Consider the following 21,977-nt stretch of genomic DNA (forward strand, 5'->3'; position numbering starts at 1 on the left):
AAAATGTATACTTACATACATATAGATACATGTAGGTGTGTATATGCATGCTTAAGATAATTAAAAATGCTTCAGCGACACATAAAATGATTGCTAAAACATAAGTCTCTCTTTTGTAAGAAGTGAAATGAAAGAAAAATTTAAACAGACTCTCCTATTAACTCTGGCTGTTGGAGTGGTAGAAGAGTGTTGTGCTACACAAAGAAAATTATCCATAGTATGCATAATTCTGCCCATGTGAAATCCAGAAATTACAAAGTCAAAATAAATTGGTGAGGATCAGTGCTCAGGAATCTAACATTATAGAGCTGTTTCTAAGAAGTCTTTATCAGGTGTTTTATTTAAGACTTAATTAAGTGGACCATATAAGATAAAAGTAATTAATTCCCAGTGGAACAGTATTCTAGACACCAGATGTTATTTTAGGATTATGGATCTGGGAAAAGCAAGCCTCCTAGTTGTCAATCAGGATTTGTGATGTTTCATCCATCCTTATTTTAGGCATGAGGGAGAAGTGCTTTTCTGATATTAAACCTCATAACTCAAGGACCATCTGAAGGAGATGTTATAGTCAGAGGATTTTGTTTATGTTTCTGTTTCCTTTTGATTTTTAGATGAAGCACATTTTATAATTAATTGTCTAGGATTCAAAGTTGTTTCCCTAATACTAATTTTTCTCCCCCATTACCAATCAGGAAAGACTGATTTGTCTTTGTTATAACAAAAAGTTTGAAAATTCCAACATAAAATGTACATACCCATATTAATATATTTAAACTAATTTACTACTGTAATATGAAAAACCATGGAATTCTGTGAGTATCTGGCACCAAAAACCCCACACAGAATAAAAAAATAAAATACAGAAGTCACCTATGTAGCTTTCTCTTTCCAGTTATTTTTCCAAGTGAGTTATTAAAACAGACAAGTTTAGGACTCTCAGGTTAAAAGTTAGTTGAGATGGAGAAAGCTCATTTACCCACAAAACATCTACATAAGGGGAGAGGGAAGGTGGGGATTTATTATCTATAATAAATCTTTTTCATTCTTTTAGTTGTGTTTGTTTTTTAATGTGTGTGAGCATTTTTTTCCTATACATAGACATGTAAACCAGATATATGTCTAGTATCTATAGAGGTCAGAAGCAGACTTTGGATCTTCTGGAACTGTACTTTCAGATGTTTATGGGTGGACACAACCAAACACATGTCCTCTGCAAAAGCCGCAAGTGCTCTTAACCACTGAATCATCTCTCCAGAACAGGGTCAAGACAGGGTCTTATTTGCAGTTATCTGACCTAAAGTCTGTCACCTTCCTGCCTCAGCAGGAGTCTTCGGAACGAAAGCATTCATCACCACAGGCAGCTTAAAACATTGGCTATGATGGAAGAAACTTAGGAGAGGTCTCTTCAAGGATTATTGTATAGATTTTAATACAATATCATCGCATTTAGTGTATAATTAAAAACAGACAAAAAGGAAAGTTGTTTGGGGAGTTTACTGCTAAGATTGGTATAGAAATTATCCAAAAAGTATCTTCTCGGAGGATGTCTCTTGATTTCCCATCAAGCTGGGGATGTCTGCAGATAGAGATGTCATTTCTAAGTAAAGAAAAAAGTTAAAAATTTTTTCCCCACCTGTGGCAGAATCTTTACAGTTAAATGTCCATTGTTTTTATTCCTTGGTTTGACCTCGACCTGATCAACAGGCAAAAGCCTGCTCTAAAGATTTTCCTTGTTGCTTTCATTCTATTAGTAAACATAGTGGCTCTTACAACTTTAATTACATATCAGCAATTACAAGCCATGATATTTTAAGTAAAAACTGCTATTGGCAAATATCTCAAGAAGAAAGGAGAAGTTCGGATCTTCATTTGAGCATTGAAAAAAACTCTAACCTTAGAACAGGTCGATCTCGCTCTGTGCTGTCCTTGGTGCTGAAGCTAAGCCACAGTTGATCATAATATTCATGCTTACTCTATGGCATTCTTACAAGAGGAAAGTGAAATATTTCTCACAGGCCCAACTCATATTTTACTTTCCTGACTTTAGGGAAATTGTTCTCAATCTGTAGGTTGTGATCCCCCCTTGAGGATCTAGCAACAGTTTCACAGTGATCGCCTAAGACCATCAAAAAGCATAGTTATTTACATTATGATTCATAACAGTAGCAAAATTACACTATAAAGTAGCAATGAAGATAATTTGATAGTTCTGGAGTCACGACATGAGGGACTGTGTTAAAGGTTAAGAATCACTGCTTTAGAGATCCTGGGTGTTAAATTCTTGACCTTCACATAAAAGTTTTTGTATCTCTGTGTCTGGAAGAATGCATGAGAAATACATCACTGGCTTCCTTTTGTTCTGCCTTACAATTATTTCTACACCTATTTCAACTCTCAAGTATAGGAGGCTTACATCAGTAGAGTATCAATGACTAACTCCACAAAATTCACAGGCTGCCGACTGTGCTGTCTGTAAAGTGATTTATTTTAAGTACACGGTAGGTCTGTGAATAGATATGTGTGTGTAATCAACAAAAGTGTGGGTCAGGCAAGTTGATGGATCACAGTGTTGCATGAGGAACAGAATTTTAAGTATGATCATTTTCAGGAAAACTGCAAATAGCATCGAGCTACCCTAAAATTCTGATCTGCATACTTTTGTTAGTTTTGAGATCACTTTCAAAATCAGAGTATTCCATTAGGTCATTAAAAATTAAACGAACTAAATTAAACATGAGCGATTACCTTAAGCTATTTTCTCACTTAAGCCAACTGAAATAAATAAATTAAAATGCTCAAGTTCATTTTCTGTGTGTAGGATCTTTGTCAGTCAGGCCTAAGATTGTGCAAGAAGATGGTACCACTGAGTCTATTTTCTTGCTTTTGTATGTATGAGATTAAATAAATAAAGGAGTTCAATAAAGGATAGCAAGTGGTAGAGTTCTAGTCTTGAATGCTTATGTCCTAGAGTTCTATGCCCACCACTGAAGAAAGTTGGGGAGATAATTAATTAGGGAGTATAAGGGATATAAATTGTGAGACAGAAGTTTCCACCTGAAAATTATGGCATGCTGCAGAGCCTCTGAATTAGTTTCCTCTTCCTGTCTCCTGAGTACATTGGTCTTACTCTCCAAGCAGCATTTATTTGCCTTATTCCTTCAAAATAGACACAAGAGATTCCACTAAATTTACTAGAAAGATGTCCCTTCTCTCGTTTCCACTCATTTTCACTTCCAGGTTTGCAGAGCACATCATATTCTGGGAATTGAATCCAGGGTCTTATACTACCTAAAGGCTTTATCACTGAGATGTCACAGGAACTTGGTGTTAGCGTTTTAAACAATAAGACTAAAGCGATGACTGTTGGAAGATGTTTTTGTACACTGAGTAAAGGTGGTCTTTGTGTTGTTATTCAATTGCTGATCTGTGTACCAGCAGAGAGTTGAGGACAGGCTGGACTTCGTTGTTTTTATGAAGCAATAACTGTCTTAATGTTTTGCAAACATTCTTCTCCACTACTTTCTGTTTGGTTAATGTAAAGCTGTCAGCCAATTAGCAAGGCAGAAGAGAATACCAGTCAGGTGGTCCCAGAGAGATGAGAGGGGAGAGAGAAGGACCAGGAGGAAAAGAAGTGTGGGAGACCACATGGAGGTACCAAGAGGAGTTGCCACAAGATTGCGATGAGAGGACACACATGGAACAGGATGACTCAATGCAAGAGCATTTGGTGAGTCACAGGTCGTTTGTCTGGGTATTATTAGCCTAGTCAGGTTAAAATATCTCAGAACCTGCCCAGCCAAGGATTGAAGCTTGTTAATAAAAATACTAGGTCACTGTCTTTCTTCAGGAGCTAAATTATGCACCCTACAAGTGAGAACAGAGTAACAGCTGCTACTTCTGGTAATATACTATGATTTGGGTGCTGCTATTCAGAACATTTTCTCAGAAAACCCATTAGTGACCTTTCATCGGGGCTCAGATGAGAGAACTGATTCTGCAAAAGCACTTGCCCTGCCCGCTTAAGCAGATAATGAAGATTGGTGTTGGAGTCTACTTAAAAACTATGTTTTCAATGGCTGGCATGGAAGATCTCTTCCCACTAAACCATCTCTCTTTATTCATTCAAATTAATCCTGCAGTGGCAAAGAAATCTCAGCAGGTATGAAAGACAAAGTAAAAATAAATAATTATTATTTCTTATCATCCCTTTCCTTGAGTGTTAGCTTAGTCCCAGCTTTCAAGGATAGGAAATCGTGAGTAGTCCAGGTAAGGGTCTCATCCATGCCAGCATTCAGAAATGACCACTCAGAACCGCAGAAACGCATTCTCCAACTCATGTAGAAAGATCTGAGTACATGGTACTTCCGCCTGTCCTTGTGGGTAGTTCATGCAGCTGCCCCTCTAACAGCAGCTCTAACAGTAGGATGGCGACCTACAGAGTCCATGCACTTGCATTTCTTTAGTGCTTCATGTGGCACTGAAAGAGTTCCTTCTAATTAAAATTGTGCAAGCCTTTAGAGGATTGGATGAGATTTACAAAAACCTCCACAGATTTGCAGCAGGAAGTCCCCGAACACTTTTCAGGATCTGGGTTGCACAACACATTCAAGAGACTTGGTTCTTTAATCTCTATACCTTTCAGTTCTGGGAAGATTGGCTTTAAAGAGGAACCTAGAGAGAGGAGTGACTTGGGGAAACTCTACTCTCTTTAAAGAACTCATTTAGGCAGTTTGTGCAAACATAAAAGCATTTGACTTAAATTCTGACAAAGAACAAATACGTTAATAAACAAATACACATGTCATACATCTCACGATATCAACCCAGACTAACAGGATGAAAGTTATACATATGGATGTTCTAATTTGTTTAAAATTTTGGCTAATATCACGGACAAGGGACTGCCTTCTCAATTCTGAAGCTCTTGTTTAATTTTGTGTCTCTCCTCCCAATTAAGGACAGAACCATGATACTAATTCTTCTTTCCCACTTTACATCAAGGAGTCTCTGACCATGTGAATCCCACTTCTAGGAAACTGAATCTTAAAGAATAATTTAGATTACATAGATGTTCATGTCAAAAAAATGTAGAAGTGATCCTCCTGTGAAAGAGTTAACACACAGAAAGTCCACCAACGTTATAATAGCTCGGTGACTGCTGCATCTCAGTAAAGTTTGCTTATCCACATTTGGTGTTCAGCCCAAACCAAGCATTTGGTGGACTCGTGTCAAACTCTTTCAAAGAATCATTCCATCTAATCCCTTCTGACACTCTCAACAAGTCATTTTACATCATAGTGAATGCTGTTACAAACAATCACACACACGCACGTGTGTGTGTGTGTGTGTGTGTGTGTGTGTGTGTGTGTGTGTGTATAAAAAGCAGCTTGATTCTAATGAAATACCCATACTTCATTCCTTTAATTTGCACAGGTTAACTACTTCATGAGGATTTTCATTTTCATTTTTAGACTCGTCCTTCAACATAAATAAGAGTATAAAGATGGATGAGACATCCATTCCAATTTCATTTAGATTTTAAAGCAAAAAAAAAAAAAAGTTTTTGAGTCGGGATATTGCTATGTTGGCCTCAAACTTCTGAGCCCTCTGCTTCAATTTCCCAAGAGCTGGCCTTGTAATTAGTCACAATCATACCCGCTGAAGCACCGTTTCTACTCAGTAAGTCCTTTGATTTTTGTGTATTCCTTTCTCGTGACAAACTCTCTCTCTCTCTCTTTTTCTTTTTAAATTCAGAACACTTTCTTACTGGATTTCTTATCTTTAAAATTAAGCTCCCTGGGACAGGCAAGTCACAGAGCAATGTTCACTTTATCAGGAACTGTTGTCTCCTCGGCAAATACATTGCTTAAGTACCATCAATCGATACATCTGGGACAACGGGAACTGTGGAATCAATTTAGCGAGGAGAGTAAGTGTTACCCAGTAACTATGCACCTATGCATTAAAATATTTCTTTTTAAATCATCGGACTTCAATCTCCGGGTAGCTATTTGAGATATAATCCCAGATTCCTTCATTCGATTTCAGCTGGCCACTGACCTTCAGTGCGAGCATTTAGAATTCATCATCAGGCAGCGCTCTGCTGGGATAAAAGATTTGGGGATTTATTTTCTATAATGCACATTATTTGTAGTTTTCATCTTCTGCATTACTTACAAAAGCCTAAGGTCTAATACAACCTTGACTAGCAGAGTTCTCAGTACAAAAAAAAAAACTTGCACGCTGAGTTATTTTGCAATGCAACTTGACTTCTGAAAACTACTTCTGTAGTTGCATGAGAAAGACTTTATCTCATCCCTTAAGACTCATTGTTTTCACTTCTGTTTTAATACTGAAGAGCCTTGTTTCCATTGAGCCGCTCCTGTGACTGAAAGTGTCACAACCTAAACTACCAAAAAGTAGATAACCCTAGGTACTGTTTGGAAAGAATTGTGACCCACTGAATTACTGACTTTTGGTACAAAAGAGGCTTAATATAGAGAGTAATACTAATCCTTGCTCATACCCCATAGCTGAAAGAAAATGAACTCAAGGACGAGGTCGTATGACAGCCTTTTAAAGTTGTTACAGATAAAAGGAGCAAACTTGTGAATTCTTGATTGAGATGATTGACAGAGATGGTAGAAAGATAGGAGGCTCTCTTATAAGTCTTAATAAGTTTGACAAAACTATTTATATGTCCCAGGCTAGCTTCCAATTTATGGTGTCCAGAGTACCCTGGATTAAACGCATGTGCCACCACGCCCAGCCAGGTCTTGATTTTTGTTTTTGTTTTGTTTGTTTGTTTGTTTTTTTCCCCGTGGTATCTCTGCATGACTGTGTCAACAGGGGAGTGAATTTGGGAGTCAAATGTTCTGAGACAGGAAACCTTATCAGCTTCCATCCTCTACTCCACTCCTACCCCCTCTCTAGTAATTTAGTAGACCTCTACTTCTAAAGCTCATTGCAAAACCCAACATCAGACTTACCTAGCAAATCTGTTACTGCGAATTCACCACATGTCTACGTTTCTCTACAAAGTCAAACCATGTTAACAGGCACGCACACTCATATAAATGTACACAGGACATTTCTTACTTATTTTTAAACAAATTTTCCCATCACATATTTTTCTTCTTATAAGAATATTATTCTAATTAAGTACACAGTATTATCTGGATTTGGAACAGAGTTAAGAAGGCTATGCAGGAATCTCAAAGACTTCACTATTCTGGAAGCTATCTTATAAGAGGTCAAGCCCACAATTCGCCTCGAAGGAACTGAGGAGACTAGGGACCTGCCTAGCACAGTGTTAGTGGCTCTGGCTGTAGAGCTGCCTCATTCAACAGAGTTTGGTCTAGCACCTTTCAGTGAACATTCAGACACTGGCTTTACCAACGGCTAGAGTTACCCTTATGCGTGCTGACAAAGACCAGATGGCTACATCTCTAAGTCGGAATCCAGCTGGCTTAGCACGATGGTTGTTTGTCCACACCGTTCGTGAATTTACAATCCTTATGAGCATACAAAACATACCTGGTAAATAGCAGCCCTAAGTATTGACGTAAATACCTGTCTTGTGTTCTGCATTATTCACAGGGCTTTCTTGGGTGAAGAGGGAAAATACCAAATATTAGTAAAAATTTAGCATATGCTGAACTTCCAAAATTATCAAAACAGAGAATATTCTTAACCCCCTTCAGATATCTCATTGTCTATATTGTTTTATAAATTCTGAAGAGATGGAGACGCGGGCATTAACCCTGTTCTGCATTCCTCTCCGCTGATCAGGAAGACTGTGGGTACTGTGTTAAAGAGGCTTACAAAACGAAACTCATGTGGTATTTCTTATTTACCTGAGAGCAATCCAGAGCATTTTGAACTGCTATCTTTACCTAAAATCCACCATTTTAAAAGATGACCTCAGAGAAAAACATAATAAAACTGCATCCAGAACAAACCTCAATGACTTCGCATTTTTAGTTTAACATTGGGCTTTTCAGAGACCTCTGTCCCTTTAACCACTTGTTTTAAGCCATGGTCAGCCATGTTCCACGACATTTTGGGAGTGGACACGGAGCTTTTGTTCCATGTGGCTTTAAGCTATTTGCAGACAGGGCTCCAAAGGCAGCACAAAGCATGGCTTCTCCAAGCCCTGGAAAAGAGGGAATTGTATAATTTGTAATGGATCATTTTTTATTCGTCACCCAATCACTTCAGGATTCATGTGCCAATTAGTAACATCATATTAAACAATGAACTGGCTGTGAGTCCATCCATAGTAAATGATTTGAGGTTGAGGACTTCACCTTAAAACATACACATCCTGGAATCCGGCTCATGGCTAATATTAAACCAAACCCAAATGGCGCTGAGATTTTGATCTCACTACTAAGACTGAGTGCTTGGGTGACAAGCCTGTGGTCTTTGGGAAAAGGAAAGAAGATAAAAGCATTGTGGCAGACATGAAGCTCTTTGAGCCCAGAAGTGGCAAAGCTGGCAAGAGGATGAAGAATGAACTAGGTACAGTTGTGACACTTGGGACCTGCATGTATCTGAACTGCTTTCCATCTGTTATAGTAACCCAAGATTTTGTGCTCCCATTAAAGTTTTTTTGGGAGGAGGTCTCAAGTCTAACTGGATGTGTGAGTGAGCTGAATGAGTGTTAAGTTTATGAGTGTGAATTAGAACTCTCTTACAAAGAAAATCCAACATCAGATGAGAGAATATCTACCAGCCGTTGTATGATTTTTTGTTTATTCTTCTGCCTTACTTCCTCAACATTTTCACTTATTGCATCAGTGTATAGAACAAGATTGGAGATTTGCAGAAGAATATGTACAAGGGGAATGAATGTATTGGGAAAGGTGCCTAGCTTTGGAACATAATCTGAGCCATCCTGGCCCATTTGTTTCCTATTGCTCTAAGTGAATAGTATAGCCTATTCATGATTCACTCATGACGAAGTGTTGTTTTATTTAACTTGTGGTTCTAAAGGTTGAGAAGTCCAAGATCAATAGCTGGGATTCTTGGAAACTACCTTTCTACAGTACATTATACCCTGGCAGGAGACATCACCTGGGAAACAGAGCAAGGACAAAACTGGTTTTGTTTTCTCTCTTTTACTCTTCTAAGTCATCCTCAGTAATGCCACTATACAGCACATTATGATTTCACCTAATATTAACTACTACCTAAAGACCCTCACCTCCAAATGTCATTTATATATACATCTCAGGGTAAAGATTACAGCCATTGAACTTTGAGAGACTCTAAGATCATAGTTTCAGCAAAATGAGAAGGGAAATGGTGTCAAGGAGAAGGTATAAACTAAAGGAAGGGGGTTAGTAGGGTCTCTGAGCAAGGACAACTAGAAAGGACCAGTATATAGAAGCCCAAATCTTTTTTTTTTTTTGCCTTTTTTTTTTTATTTATTTTTTTTTTTTTTTTTTTTTTTTATTAACTTTAATATTTCTTATATACATTTCGAGTGTTATTCCCTTTCCCGGTTTCCGGGCAAACATCCCCTTCCCCCCTCCCCTTCCTTATGGGTGTTCCCCTCCCCACCCTCCCCCCATTGCTGCCCTCCCCCCAACAGTCTGGTTCACTGGGGGTTCAGTCTTAGCAGGACCCAGGGCTTCCCCTTCCACTGGTGCTCTTACTAGGATATTCATTGCTACCTATGAGGTCAGAGTCCAGGGTCAGTCCATGTATAGTCTTTAGGTAGTGGCTTAGTCCCTGGAAGCTCTGGTTGCTTGGCATTGTTGTACATGTGGGGTCTCGAGCCCCTTCAAGCTCTTCCAGTTCTTTCTCTGATTCCTTCAACGGGGGTCCTATTCTCAGTTCAGTGGTTTGCTGCTGGCATTCGCCTCTGTATTTGCTGTATTCTGGCTGTGTCTCTCAGGAGCGATCTACACTTCTGCACTTCTTTGCTTCATCCATCTTGTCTAACTGGGTGGCTGTATATATACCTGCCCCACATGTGGCCCATATATATAGAAGCCCAAATCTTAACTATAGTTTTTCAGAAGAAAAGCAGGGTGTTCTTTGAACCTGTGGTTTAGAAAGTTCACTGGAGAAAGGCACACTGGAGGGATTTGCATTTGAGAAATAAATGGCCAGAATTATTCAAGGATGGCTAGAAAGTAAGGTATTGTGTTGGCCAAACACAACTGCATTTCATGTAATTGTGTCAAAATGCTTATGCAATAACCATCTGCGGTAAATTTTGGTATAAAACCTGTTGAAAAATTGTGACTTTAAAAAAATTGTATAAACTAGGAAAACAAGCTTTTAAGTCTCCTCCTCCTCCTCCTCTTCCTCCTCCTCCTCCTCCTCCTCCTCTTCCTCCTCCTCCTCCTTCTCTCCTTTTTCCTTTTCTTTGAATTGCAAGTCATCTACTCCATTTAAAAATAGTGGAACTAGCTAAGGAAGGGCTCAGTTTTATGCTTTCTTTTAAGATGCTGCCATCTAGCGAATCGTCTGTAAAATTACACTGTGATCATCTCAAGTTTGTATCTTGCCACAATCCCCACTTTAATAATTTATGTTTTCTGCCGTCCATACAAAAAAAATGTACATTCAATAAAATGTACTATGAGAGTCTGGAGTGGGTTTCTGATATGATGCCATGGCTGTGACCACAGGGCATTAATAACAGGATCCGGTAGGTGAACTTGGTGCCTTCTTCATAGTCCATACTTTATGAATAATTGATAATGAAATAACGTACAGACTTTTCTTTGGGTATTCTAAGAAAGTTAAACTCTTAAAAATGTATAGAAAGATAAGTTTGAAAAATTCTCTTGTTAAAAATCTATCCCTCTAATTAGAAATGTGAGTGAGTAGAAAGATCACTTAAGTTTTATGACTTTGTTTTTTTGTTTGTTTGTTTTTTTCCAACACAGAATTTCAGATATATGAGTATCTCACAATGCATTGTAACAAATGTGCTTGTCTATTAAGCCTAATTGTGAATCTGCAAGCCCAGATTCTCTAAGTCTTGTTGTGGATTTCTTGTATTGCTTCCCAGTCAGTTCCAAAATGTATTACTATAGATAATTTCTTGCTTATATGATATATATTCCTCAATTTGGGGTAAAAATGGTACAAATTCATCTCTCCACATGAGAGGAAAACAGTGATATAAGGTAGATATTATAGATAAGGTGTTCCTTTTGTGAAATAATAGAAATAAAGTCATATTCTAATACGTATAGTTTTTTGTGAACTGAATTTCCAAGACTAAAAGCCACACCTGTATTAAGAATTCTACAAAGTTGAATAGAATAATGACTCAGAAGAACACCAGAGACTGTGGAGAGCTTGAATGTGGTAATGTTGGAGCACAATCATCTTAGGCTACCTTTAGTCTCATTCATTGTTCGCCTCTGGGTGGGGACCTGCCCTCCTTGTCACTATCAGGTGCAATATTTGGGAGTGTTCTAACAAAAGCAATCGCCTTCACCAGCCCATAGACTTAGAATGTCATTAGATAGCATCTGGGACCTGTAACAGATTTTTCTATTTTCTTACATCAACCTGATATTCATATGAAAGTACTTGGGAAAGTGACACGATTTATGACTTTCTTTTGTTCTGTTACTCATTGCAGGAGTAACACGCATCTGTGTCAGGTACTGGCATGAGTCTCTCATGCTCAGTATTACCCCACTTGATGGATGTTGAAGAGTTCTTTCCAGAGGTTGGACTTTCCTTGCCTCAATGGATGATCTATGGATTTGTTTTGAGACGATAGTTGAAATACAATTCAGTTTGGATTCTATTTTGTTTCTGAAGCATTTGGTTCAAAGTTAACCATTAAGTTTCTTTCTAGGGGCTGGAGAGATGGCTCAGTGGTTAAGAGCACTAACTGTTCTTCCAGAGGTCCTGAGTTCAAATCCCAGCAATCACATGACAGGCGTTTCATTTATTTCTGGTTTTAGATGTGTTAATTTGCTAGAATTTGGCCTTTTCCCTCCAATATCTAATTTTGTGTTTTACTGTGGCCTGTCTATCAGAAACTCCATGATATACAACCAATTGAGAGGGAAGTCCAGACAGATAAACTTAATTGTGAAGGAATTTTATTGGCTAAGTTGGAAAGCAAGCTTCGCACCCATCTCCCAGTATCTTCAGTGTCCACACATTATCTGTAAATGTTCAACATGGAAACATCCAGGGCAAGTCTTAGATATAGTGGAAGAAAAGGACAGGATGAGAGATAAAGAGGGAGTGTCTGCCAAAAGTACTATGCAGATTTCACCCAAAGCACAGGTCCCTAGCCAGCAGAGAGTAGCTTGTAATGTTGGGGTGGAAATGGGAAACGAATTGAAAAAAAAGGGAAATATTTGGAGAGAAAGTGTTATTTGGTATTCCTCCTCATTTTGTGTTTGATGTTTTCATTAATTCAAATTTGGAAAAAGTGGAAAACCAAAGATAATTTGGCTTACCATTTCCTCGCTGGAGAAAATTTTATGTTTCTGGGTTGATGTTCTTCTTTGTTTGGGGCTTTCTTTGTTCTTTTCTCTTTTTGTTGTTGTTTGTTTGTTTGATTTACTGTTCTTGCAGCATGTTATTGATCAATTTAAAATTTTATCCTATCAATTTAAAATTTTATGGTTTACTTTTGGAAATTCATTTTCATCTAGAAATTTGCCAAGTTCTTTAGATTTTTCAAACTCACTGCAATATCCTTCAAGAGAAGGCCTGATAAGCTTTGAAATCCCTTGATAACTACGGTAATGGCCGTCCTACCTTGCTAATCTTATTGACTTGGGTCTTTCTCTCTCCTGTTTGGTTGGGGTGGACTAAGGCCTTGTTAGTCTATTTATCTTTTCAAAGAACCTCCCCTTCATGTTAGTGACACTTTGTATTATTTATTTTGTTTTCCACTTTGGAAATTTCTGCCCTGATTGTCATGACTTCTCTCCCTTTCTTATATGGTGTTTGTTCTTTTTCCAGAACTTTTAGTATGTCTATTAATTTACTTATTTGAGATCTCTCTTATTTTTTTCTTTTTTCCTTCATTTCCCTTTATTCTTTCCTTGTCTTTAATTTATTTGTTTCATTTACATTTTTTAACTTTGTTTTCTATTTTTAAATATATTTAATCACATTTTTCCCACACACTCTTCCAGATTTCCCTCCTCAACCCAACTTCATGTTCTTTCTCTTTTTAAAAAATAAGATTTTAAAAAGACAATTAACTACTACAAACCAATTGATTTCTTTATGTAAGCATGAAGAGCTACAAACTTCATTCCCATAAGTTTAGATATGTTGTGTTCTCATTTTTATTTAATTCTAGTAATGCTCTTATTTTTTCCTTGATCTTAATGTTAAATAGTGTATTATTTAATCTCCATAAGTTTGTGTGGGGTCTAGAGTTTTTCTTGCTGCTGTAGTTCTAATGCATTGTAGTCAGATGGAATACAAGGACTGATTTAAAATTTCTTCTATTTATTATACTTGATTTATAGACTAATGCATATTGTATATAATGAAGTGTTTGAATGGCATGCTATGTAGATGTCTGTTAAGTTCATTTGATCTATGATTTCGTTTCATTAAAATATTCACTCATTTATCTATTATTTGTGGGAAATGACTTGTCTATTGGTGACAGTAGGATATTGAAGTCACATCTATTATTGTGCTGGACTTAATCTGTAACTTAGTCTCTGACAGTACTTATTTTATGAAATTAGGTATGCCAGTTTTCAGGACATATATGTTTAGAATAGCAATGCATCTTGGTTGATTGCTCCATTAATAAGTATGGAATTGTTGTCTTTACCTTTTTCACTAGGTTTGGCTTAAATTACATTTGCCAGATATTATAACAGCCCACTGTGCTTGTTTGTAGGGCTATTTGCCTGGGATAGATTTCCATTCTTTCATTCTAAAGTAGCAATTTGGTGACACAGTGTATTTTTTTTTTGAGTCAACAAATATATGACACATGCTTTTTTTTTGATCCAATCTATTAGTCTGTGTTTGCAGATTAGGGAATTGAGGCCATTAGCATTCAGGGTTATTGAAAGCTGGGTATTGATTCTTGCCATTCTGCTGATTTTGTAGGGTATTTTCTTTTTTCTTCCCTCCATGGCTTAGTATGACTTATTTCTTTCAGTAGCCTCATGGAGGGATGATTTATGTTTCTCTTACACTTGTAGGACTTCTTTAAGTGTTTTGTGTAGAGCTAGCTTAATGACCACCAATTTATTTAGACTATCTCTATCACAAAAGTTCTTATTTTTTTCCTTACATTAGGGTCATTAGCTTTGCTGTATGTAGCACCCTGGACTGGCAGTGGTTATCTTTCAGAACTTAAAACACATCATTCCAAGACCTTCTAGCCTTTAGACTTCCAGTTGAATAATGTACCATTCTTCTGATGGCCTTTATATAGGTGTAGGTGTTTCTGCCTTGCAGCTTTTAGTATGCTTTCTTTCCTATTTATATAATGTTCCAGTGAGAGCATGATTAAAGGAAGTTCTTTTAGGTCTTATCATTCTGGATAGGCATCTCTTTTCTGAACTCTGCTAATTTTTCAATCCTGACTCTTTAAAAAATGTTTTCTATACATTTAGAATAAGTTGCTTCTCCTTCTCTTATGACTACAACTTGTGATCTGGTCTTTTTAGAGGGACCTTATACATCTTGGGATTCCCACTAATATCCTTTGCTCACTATCCTTGTTGGATTCCTCTAATCTTTCGTCCTTGTCTTAAAGCTTAGTGTTTTCTCCTCTTACTGGTCCATTCTATTGTTGAGACATGGTTAAATTTTTATTTTAGCTACTTTTGATCTTACTTTACTTACTATGACTTTTATATCATGTTAGTTTTTCTTCAATAGTTTTTTTTTCTTTTTTTGAACTCTTCGTTCATATCTTCTATCCCCCTCCTTATTGTGTTTGGCTATTTGTGTCTTTGAACATGTTTATGATCATTATTTCAAGTTGTCTCTCTAGGAGGTCATCTAACTTACTCATACTAAGTATCATTTCTGCAGGAGTAACTAATTTTGAAGGAGTTATGTTGTCTTGTTTGCTAATGTTTCTTTTATTAATGCATTGAGAAATACATTTGATGAGACTTCTTTGCTTGGTTTAATTTTAGTCAACTATATTCTTTTGGTTGGAGGATTTGTACTGTTCAGGTGAGATTTGGATGAAGAAGTGTGGATTGTATAATTCAGAAAATAGCTTTTTCACATCTAGAGTTCTGGATACCTGGCATAAACTCTATAAAATTTCCTCAGTAGGACATTAACTGGGAGAATGAGAGGACTTGTTTGATACTACCACTAAGTAATTTTCATACTCACATACTCAAGGACTACTGCAAGATAAACCACCACGTACAGAATGAAGTATACTCAGATTTTAGTTCAAGTGATTAGAAAGGGGAGTGGAGTAAGGCAAATAAGTAGAACAGTTTAGTAGTAGATTGACCTTGAAGGAAAGACATTAAGGTAGGCAAAGTAGCCAGGAGGGGAAAGTTGAGATGTAGTTAGGATCTACAGGATTTAGAGATTGTTACATTGATGGAATGTTATAATTAAGGAAAAAAATGGGGGCTAAGAATGAGAACAAGAAGAAAAGCCATGGGGGTAAGGAGGAGTAAATAAAATGGGTCAGCATAGAAGAATAGAGTAGACCAGGCTAGACTAGAATAAAGTGACTTAGAGTAAACTGGATGGAACAAAATAAACAACATCCCCAAAGCAGCTGAACAACAGACAAATGAAAGCAAGACCAGCATGAAACATGTGTGCATAAGTGGATGGTAAATGAGGGAGGAAGCATGAGAAAAGGAAGGCTTACTGGGTGATTGAGAGCACAGATGCACTGAGGTGAATGGTAAAGATCTTAAAGCCTTCTGTTTCTAGTTGGTGCTATGTGGTGCTGTATTGCAGAGGATAGGACAGGGGTCTTTAGCTCTACCATCTGGATGTCCTTGGGACTCTCTGAATCTGTTGGGGACAGGGACCTGCTACTATCCTGTTATAATATTCACAAATAGAATTTAAGCAAATGAACTCTGAAGGGTTGCCTAAAGGGTGGAGGGAGTTATGGGTCAAATGTTGTGAGCTGGGGCATCAGACGGGCATGTTACTACTCAATATATTGCATTATGCTTGAGACATTTGTCCTTAATGTTCCTAATCATTAAGCAAATTGAAACCTTGTATGTTCTTCCCAAGGGCTGTTTTGTTGGCTTTGACCTAGCGCATGCGGTTGGAAATGTTGAACTCCACTTACATGACTGGGATGTTGACTTTGCCTGCTGGTGCTCCTACAAGGTAGGAAATAACACCTGACATCCTTTTATTTCACATTGCTTTTAATCTAAAGAAAATGCTTGGTCCCCAACTTACATTCTATTTCTGTCAAGGCCATGTTTTCTTCTTTAGAAACTAGTGAGGTCATATGATAAAGTAACATGAAAAATAACTTACTTCTATTATTCCTACAGCTGTAGAAAATTTATTCATTAAATGTCTAGGCTACTATGAAAATAAATTAAATATGGAGAAAGACTCCATACTTAGAGCTTAACTCATGTTGATTGATGCCTTTAAACAGTTTTTGTGTATATGAAAACTAAATTACAATATTTCTACATAGATAAATTAGTAATTATTTGGCATAGAGCATTTGAACAAATGCTTTGAAATCTGTTAAAACTTTGTTTAGCTGCTACATACTAGTGATACTGGGTATTCCATGGATACTTCTGGAATGTCCCGGAGGAAGGACATGATGCATGTAAACACAGTAACATGAAGAGCAGCCAAAATAGAACTGTGTGTTGGAAAAAGGTCAATTTCTAAAGTAAGAAGTGTGCAAGTGCTAAAAATGCTTAGTAGTCCAAATGGTTCTACTCTACAAGGACTGCAGCTTATGGGACGGGTCTTTTGTTTGTTTTGTGCATTCCGTGCATATTCTGTCTGTTAAATGTAGTTCCATATATAACTTTATGCATCCCATATCTGTGTTTTGAACATTTTATGTCTCCCTCAATGCGCATGTGTTAGCATTTTAATGAATCACTGGTCATTTTTAGATGTCAGCCTTTTGCATCTTGTCTGCACCTACCCTGGTGCTAGAGTTAGTTGTCCTACAATCGAGAACTGGGCCAACTAAGTTTTCATTATGTGCCGCACTCTCCAGAACCTCACTCTGCCCTAATCTCCTACCTTAATAATCTAAATAAAATTTGGTGAAAATAACATAGCCACACATTTTCAACTTAGTAATATTTTTCATTTGTTTTCCTTAACAGTAAGATACAATATTCTGTTTTTCTACAGAAGCTCAAATAATCACAAATTTTGAACTGGTCAAAAGTCATGGGTTTATTTAAAACAAATAAGAATAGTGTTTATACCTTTCTCATGTTTACTGGCAAACCCATAAAATTTCACTTCCTTTCCAGTATTTAAATTCAGGAGCTGGAGGTCTGGCTGGTGCCTTCATCCATGAGAAACACGCTCACACGATCAAGCCGGCGTGAGTAGTGTCTCCAAGTTTTTTTTTCTGTTATAAATGAATTGATGTATATTCCTAAGATGTTAAACATTCCTAAAATTGCTCGTGAACAGGATCTAGACTAAATTGTAATTATTTTACCACTCCATTAACAATGCTGTGCTTTCTCAGAAATAATTGCTTTCCAAAGACTTCAATTGGCTGAACAAGTAATTTAATCAAAAAAAAAAAAAAGAATGAAAGAAAGAAAAAAGAAAGAAAAGAAAAGAAACCTTAAGTGCAAAATGAGTTCCTGCAACCATGGAGAGCCAATGGAATAATGCAAAAGCTCTCTGGAAATTTATATTTTTAAATGTGCTGCTTAGACTTGCCAATTGCTGTGAGTACAATCTGTCTCCTGACCCAAACCACAATGTTGGGGCTATCGCTTGAAAGTCACAGGTTGTGTTTTTAAGTTCCCCAATTCCAACGTGCCAGATGAACCATTGGAAGCGGGATCTTGACCAAGTTCATATTGCTTTGCCCTCTGAGTTGTCCAGCTAATCTTTAGAGTAAGGGCAGCAGAGTGAGAGCTCCTCCTCCAAGAAGGAGGAGGGAAGAAACAAGAGGAAGAGTTGGAGGAGACAGGGGAGAGACCTTGTCTGACATAACTGAATGAGCTACTTCAGGGAATACATGAATGGGTTCAATATCAAAACCCAAACTGAAGAGAGAAAAAAATGAAAAGTGAAAGAACCAGAAGGCAGAGAAACATCAAAGCCGTGTTAGGGTTGTTGGAGATGGTGAGGGGTCTCAGATATATTGACCCTTTGCTGCAAGAAACCTAAGAAATGTGGCAGGAGGGGTGGCAATGCTGCTACCCTAGGTCACGCTGGCTTTGGACCTTCATGAAGAACTAGCAATAAGCTACCCAAGAAAGCCACCAAGACAGTCCCGCCTGTCCTGACCATTGGTTCTGAGGTGCAAGAAGAGAGAAGGACTATGAGTTAGAATGAGAAAAGGCAAATGAGTCTAGATGTCAATAATACCTGGGGAGAAGCTAGGCTTAACCACACAATCATCTAGGGTAAGGAGACCTATTTATGTGATTCATATCCTAAAGTAATTGGGATTGATTTTGAAACACATAAGCTAGCCACCCTTAGCTTCAGCACCATGTTTTTTTCTTGCCTATGAAAGAAACTTGAGAATCCTAAACTATTAAACCTGTGCAAAGGGTTGAGTGCATCAATTGGCTGAACAATAACACATAGTCAGCCCTTTCTTACATAGGTATATGTGTTTGTGTAAGTACACACACACACACACACACACATATATATGTATATATATATATTATATATATATAATATATATATGTATATATATATGTTTGTAACAATAATTAATGAAGAGAGAAGAAGCCATGGATTTGAAAGAGAGCAGGGAGGGAGGGGTATATAGGAAGGTTTAGATGGAGGAAAGACAATGGGAAAATGATATATTATATTATAATCTCAAAATATAAAATAAAATCTAAAAATCTCCACAAGTAAGAAAGGAAAAAATGAAAGTTGGTATGGAGGGAGGAAAAAGAAAGGAAAGAAGGAAGCAAAGCAAAGAAGAGGGAGGGAGAGAGGGAGGGAGGGAGGGAGGGAGGGAGGGAGTTAGGCAGTCATCGAGGGAAGTTGGGAGGGAAGAAGAGAGGAAGGAAAAAATCTGTGGGAATGATAAAGCTTTGTAGAAGTGGGAGCTAGAGAAGCAGTTACAAGATGTCAGTGGACAACTCAACTTCATGGAAAATCTTCTCAAGAGAGTGAGTGGGAAGCAGGTCATTGTTCAGCATGTAGCAGTGTCTTAGTAAGTCCAGGCCCAGTTTTAGCTCCTCTCTATCACCGCCATCTTCTACACTAGTGATTTTGGTTCAGTTGGGTAAGAGACAGAGGAGGCAGAAGGCTCTGCAGGGCTGGACCCCTTGACCACCCTATCCCTCCACTTCCCTCTTTGTTAGCACCTGTCATTTCACACCAATCCATAGGAGATCTGGCTATGTAGGGAAGAGGAATGCAGGGACATTCACTGAAAGAGGTGCGTGAACAAAATAAGATGAACTCTTAAATTCCTCAGGCCTACCAGACCTCTTGGATGTGGAATCTCTTCAGAATGATGGGGGGTGGGGTCAGGCAAGGGTGTGGGTGTGAGAGGACGAAGGCCTGGCACAAGGCTACCTGAAGCCTTAGCTGCCATGTTTACTCCTAATAGGCCTATTTTGAGGTTGTTTTAAGTTATTTAAGCCAAGTAAGACTGGGAGTGGGTATCACCAGTGTCCTACACTCAGCCCTCCATGGGGGTGAGAAGAGGGAGCAGTTATTTTTCTAGTTGCCTGTTTTCCTACCCTTCCCCCTCCCTCCTTCCAGTCCATTTGAAGCCTGGGGATTGTTCACATCTTCATTTGGATACCAAAACTGTCTTTTCTTTGTCTTTGATGCGAGCTTGGGAATGAGGAAAATATTATTGAAAAAAATTATACATTAAAAAATTTCTTATTCCTCATCAATATAAATGAAAGACAAGCAGACTGTGCCTAATGAAGGCCTAAGTGTATTGTTACTCAAATTTTATCTGCCTCTAAAGCTGTCAGTGTCACAAGCTAGCTTGTAAGGAATATATTCTATCCTGCAAGACTTAATTATACGTGAAACCTGAAGAAACTGAATAGCAAGCCATGGACTGACTATGCACAAGTAATACTGGCTGCTTCATGAAACTCCTCACATTTTAGAATAAGTGTAAATACACATGCAGTACACAAACACATCTATGCACTTTTATTTGATGTGGGATCTCACTGTCTGCCTCTTGTTTGTATCTGCCATGGAGATTAAATAATATCATTCTGCATCTTATTTGTGTTTGTTCTAAAGTGTGTTCCATGAGGTCATAGAGAAGGCCACGCCATGATGCAGTACTGCTGGCTAGTTTTCTGTGTTCCTTAGCCACTGGGCTCAATGATTTAACCTTTAAAGAAATTACATCTGAATTAGTAGACCTTGGATCACCTCCCATTTCTGCAATTCTCTGCATATTAATCCTAGAAATTTAAGATCATTTTCTGCATGTTACTTAATCATGTCTGAAGTCTCTTCAAGATTTCAAGCTTCTAAAATTAAAAGGTGCTTTTTCTTTGGACAATTACTTAGCCAGGCATGTATTTTCCTGGAATATATTGCTGTCGGTACATGAAAGAGTCCTCTATATCCCAAATCTTCAGAGAAGAATACATAGTGCATATTAAAAGAATACTGCGCGTATTTTAAGTCATCTTTTTGGAGTGTGTGAGTGTGTGTGTGTGTGTGTGTATGTGTGTGTGTGTGTGTGTATGTGTGTGTGTGTGTGTGTGTGTGCTTGCATGCATGTTAAAATGTGTATATTATATGTGTGGTGGTACTTTATGCATATGTATACCTAACTGTGAAGACCAGATGTTGATTTTGGGTCTGTTCCTCTGTTGCTTTCCACCTTGTATTTTGAGACTGGGTTTCTCAGTGAACCTGGAGATCCGATCTGGCAAGGCTTGATGGATAGCAAGTTCCCACGGTACTCTTGTCTCTGCCACTCACGTCTAGGATTGCAGCTATATACTATCCCGGCTAGCTTTTTACATAGATGCTAGGGATCTGAACGCAGGCCCTCAGGCTTCCAGGACAGGACGATGGCTCAGAGGATAAAGCACTTGCCCAAGCATGGAGACCAACATTTGTATTCCCAGAATCCATAAAAGTCCAGATGTGGTTGTACACACATTGCAGCATCGCCCTGCCTGTGGTATAGGTGCAAAGAAGAGCATCTCCAGAAGTTCAGAGGGCAGCCATTATGCCTGGCATAGTCAGAGTGAACAAGAAAGGGAACATGAAGACAGATATCCAAGGTTGTCCTCTAAACTCTCTACATGTGCACAGTGGCGTATGCCAAACACAGGATTGAAACATGCAGGCACATACAACACACAAATACAGTACACACATACGTATATACAACACAACATAACACATGTTGCTATCATTTCATCTAGTTTAGCCATTCTCTCTATAATATAGAAAATATAAGAATTCGTTTTTTTAACTTGTGTGTTACAAGTAACTATGTCAGCCATGTCTCGTTCTTTGTTATTTAAATTGGGTTAAAAGATCTGATGTGTGATATCAAGTTGAAGGGCAAACCGGTTACAGATGGTCAGAGGAGAAAGTAATTTATAGATGCTTCAGGCCATGCTAGGAGATAAGCTCTGGCCTGCCAGCAGAGGTGTGTTGCCCTTGACTGCTCTTGCGGCACGTGAGGAACAGGAAGGAACGAGTATTCTCACCTGTGCTTCGTTCTGTGGAATCCCTAAATCACGGCGTCTTGCTGGTGTGCAATGCCAGCAATATTTCGGCATGTTCCATGTACTCACCCTAAAGGTAATAATGTCAGCCTCTACTACAGACACACGTTTTGT

The 21,977-nt window shown here is 38.0% G+C and overlaps 1 protein-coding gene across 1 annotated transcript in view; it reads left to right on the forward strand.

The window, feature by feature from the left end:
• Positions 1-21,977, forward strand: part of Kynu (kynureninase) — a 129,611-nt gene that overhangs the window by 60,119 nt on the left and 47,515 nt on the right. Inside the window, 2 exon segments of the mRNA XM_032901922.1 lie at positions 16,216-16,314; positions 17,451-17,524. Coding sequence (XP_032757813.1) covers positions 16,216-16,314; positions 17,451-17,524 — 173 coding nt within the window.

The sequence above is a fragment of the Rattus rattus genome, chromosome 5, assembly GCF_011064425.1.
Source record: "Rattus rattus isolate New Zealand chromosome 5, Rrattus_CSIRO_v1, whole genome shotgun sequence".
Lineage (NCBI taxonomy): Eukaryota > Metazoa > Chordata > Mammalia > Rodentia > Muridae > Rattus > Rattus rattus.